A 3,682-nucleotide genomic window follows, 5' to 3' on the forward strand; every position below is an offset into this window, starting at 1 on the left:
CATTATTCACAAAGAAAAAGCCCCAAAAGTAACATAGACGATTTTTGACACAACATAAAATGAGGCTCGATATGTCACTGTACAAGTTCCGTGGACTTGACATTTTTACAGTATGAGATACTATAATGGCACACATTATTTCACAGGACATACATGTTGTTAGATAGTTTCCCTTAACTTTTAATCTTTTTTACTGCAAAATGTTTTCTCCCATATAACCCATTTTCATCCGCAAAAACCTTCATAACTCATGTTAGTTCGCATTAACGACTCGAATAGTGCTCTGGTATCTTGGGAATAAATTCTATAGACTGTTAAAGGGAAAACTTGGTCCGATATTTTAGCAAACCTAGTGGAACTGCGGTTCCAACCCAACCCCTCTTTTAGGGTAGTGGAATTGCCACTGTGTTGTACATACATAACACAATCAATTCTTGCGAGAGCAAGAGAAATTTTACTGGAACTAAATTCGACACCACTTGGACTTATTTAGTGGTAGCTCAATTGCCATCTAAAACTCACCATTCTCCCTGAATACAATCTTCTCGTAAATCTGAATAGGTGGTGCCTGCAAAGAAGGGGGGTAACCAGCCAGCCATCTCATATATTTAGACACTCCAGAGCCCAACGCAGTCCCACGTGCCTTCTATTAGTAACCCTGGAAAAACACACTCAAAAGGAAATAATAAGAGTCGAGATAGGTCCTTAAAACAGAGATACTCCTGTACACACAACGACACAGTACTACCGACGACACTATCACCACCCACACACACATCACAACACACGCACACGAAACACACACAACCAGAAGATCACACACACACCACCACACACAAACAACAACTAGACTCGTGTGTGTGTGTGTGTAAGAGTTTTGTTTAAGGACCTATCTGACTCTTTATTTCCTTTGTGTTTTCCAGGGTTACAATAAAGCAGTGGACTGGTGGGCTCTGGGAGTGCTCATATATGAGATGGCTGCTGGTTACCCCCCCTTCTTTGCAGACCAGCCTATTCAGATTTACGAGAAGATTGTATCAGGGAAGGTGAGTTTAGAGAAGCCTACCTAAATAATCCCTTTTTCATTTTATTTTTTGTTGCTTGATTGTTTTTGTTGTACAACACAGTGCGCAATTCCACACTGTTCCTCAAAAGAGGGGGTGGGTTGCAAGCTATAGTTTGTAAACTTACAGTTTCCCTTTAACAGTCTATAATTCATACCAGCACTATCAGTCTTAACTAAATGAGAGGGTTTGGGTGGTGGTTTTGGAAAACATTTGCAGGTAAAAGATTAAAAGTTAAGGGAAACTATCCAACATGAGTCCTTGGTGAAATAATGTGTGCATTATATATCTCTTAATTAATAGGACTTGACATGACAACACCTCATTTTTATTGTTTTAAAATGTTATGTTACTTTGGGCTTTTTCTTTGTGAATATGCTTTATTTTTTTACTTCATTAATCATGTTATACAATAAATGGTATAAATCCGGAAGCATTCCTGGCATCAGTTGGTGTTAAACAGAGCGTTAGAAGTTAGAAGTTAGTAAGTGCCCTCAGCGACTTTGAACGTGACCTCATCGTTAACGTTAGACAGGCCAGTTTTAGCATCTCCCAAATGTCTGTCATCTCTGGCTTTAGTGTGTGGTTTGTAACTCAGTGGTGGCGACAAAGGAAAAACTACCAGTGGTAAGCGATCCTGTGGACAAAAATGGCTTATGCATCAGCGGGGTCAGAGCAAAGTGGAATAGTGCAAACAAGCAGACGTGTCACAAACGGGCAAATCACGTCCAAATTTAACATTAGTGTGCACAATGTCATTTTAGACCATACCACTCAGCACTATCACTCACAGGCTCGACTGATGTTCAACTGTAGGGCCTGCAGTTTATTTAGAAAACATAGCATTAGGTATAAAATGCTGGGTTTGAGAGACACACTCACACTTTCTTTTCTGTGTGCAGGTTCGCTTTCCCTCCCACTTCAGCTCAGACCTGAAGGATCTGTTAAGAAATTTGCTGCAGGTGGACCTGACCAAGCGCTTTGGCAACCTCAGGAATGGAGTCAATGATATCAAGGGCCACAAGTGGTTTGCCACCACTGATTGGATTGCCATCTACCAGAGGAAGGTGAGAGGCCTGGCTTCGTACAGTAGCGATGTTTACAAATACAAAACATGTGTTTCCCCTCAGTTTTTTTCATTACACAAAAGTTGGTGGGTTTAGCAGGATTACAACAGTAATGCAAAATCATTTAAAGAATCTGAAGTCGAACTACTTCCTTATTTGACATTATAATGTGAATACAAACAAAACCCTGTTTCTTTGGTCCACATAAGCTAGATAAAATAGTTTTATTTGTATAAAGCCTAATCATGATTCAAGTTGTCAGGGTGGTTCACGAAATAAAAACAGGAACAAATTGAAGTGACCTATGCCTAAAATTGAAGTGACCTATGCCTAAACTTGGACTCATAAGCTGGGGAAAATGCTGCACAGAGAGGGGTCCCCCTACCAGAGCAATCAGGCATGTAATAGGTGCCGACAGTTTGCAAACAAAGGTTAAACGCTGATAACAATAAAAAACTATAAACACAATACACAGAATAAACACTATAAGAACATGAAGCACACATTGTCTTGTTTGTCTTGATGCATTTTAATGGTAAGAAATCTTGCTCCAGATCGCTTAGTTTTGGTATTGATATTACTTTCTCTGCCTACACATAATGCAATTTCATATGTTGTTTTTTACGCAGTTTAAATTATTTCTGGGAAATTACCAACCGAATTGGAAATAGATTATTTGGCTTCGGGGAAACACATGATCACAAAATTAGTTCTGCAATGTGGCCACAGATGGACTTTCAAGCATGATTTCTTGAATATATAATGAATTTAACTCCTATTTTAATTATATTTTAACTTACTATGTACAACTATAAATTAATATAAATGTGATTTTAATTGTCTCTTTATCTCCCGGGGGCCTATTCCAATGTCATCCAGTAGTTTATGGTGCATGCTATGGCTTTGGTGCTCTCTATTAGACTGCACTGCATCATTCTGATGATTTGACTGTCCTGTGTGTTCTAGGTGGAAGCTCCCTTTATTCCTAAGTGCAAAGGCCCTGGTGACACGAGCAACTTTGATGACTACGAGGAAGAGGAAATCAGAGTCTCCTTCACAGAGAAGTGTGCAAAGGAGTTTGCTGAGTTCTAGATTCCAACCATGAGTAGCAGAGAGAGAGAGAGAGAGAGAGAGAGACAGGTATTTAGAAAGAAAAAGGGGGTCAGAAGAAAGGAAGCGCTAGGGTGGACTGCTAACTTGCTTATTTGTAGTGACGACAACAATGTAAAATCCCCCCCAGTCGAAAGGTAGACAAAGTGAAGAAAGATCCAACAGAACCAGCAGTGTTGCCTTTTCTGATTGTTTCTCTGTTACCTATTCATTTTATTTATCCCTCTTGTGTTTGTGGCAGGGGCTCGAGGAGAACAGGCATAGGTTGTGGCTGTCCAGCTATACTTGTATCTTTCTGATGGTGTAACGACATGTTTTCAGTCTTTGCAGGTTGAGGCATTGATTTTCTGTTAAGGTACTGAATCTGCTAGGCTCCCTTTTTTTTTGAACGGGCCCTCTACAAGCTTCTCAAAGAGTGATTGTTGTATCTTTGTCACCCTG

The 3,682-nt window shown here is 39.8% G+C and overlaps 1 protein-coding gene across 4 annotated transcripts in view; it reads left to right on the forward strand.

Moving 5' to 3' along the window:
- LOC118323299 (cAMP-dependent protein kinase catalytic subunit alpha) overlaps window positions 1-3,388 on the forward strand; it is a 14,948-nt gene extending 11,560 nt beyond the window's left edge. For all 4 annotated transcript variants that reach the window (XM_035655245.1, XM_035655243.1, XM_035655246.1 and 1 more), the window contains exons 8-10: window positions 924-1,046; window positions 1,967-2,131; window positions 3,098-3,388. In XM_035655245.1, coding sequence (XP_035511138.1) covers window positions 924-1,046; window positions 1,967-2,131; window positions 3,098-3,223 — 414 coding nt within the window. In that variant the 3' untranslated portion in view covers window positions 3,224-3,388. The remainder of the gene's footprint in view (window positions 1-923; window positions 1,047-1,966; window positions 2,132-3,097) is intronic.
- The last annotated feature ends 294 nt before the right edge of the window (window positions 3,389-3,682 follow it).

Source organism: Morone saxatilis, unplaced genomic scaffold, assembly GCF_004916995.1.
Source record: "Morone saxatilis isolate NCDOM2014 unplaced genomic scaffold, NCSU_SB_2.0 Contig14, whole genome shotgun sequence".
NCBI lineage: Eukaryota > Metazoa > Chordata > Actinopteri > Moronidae > Morone > Morone saxatilis.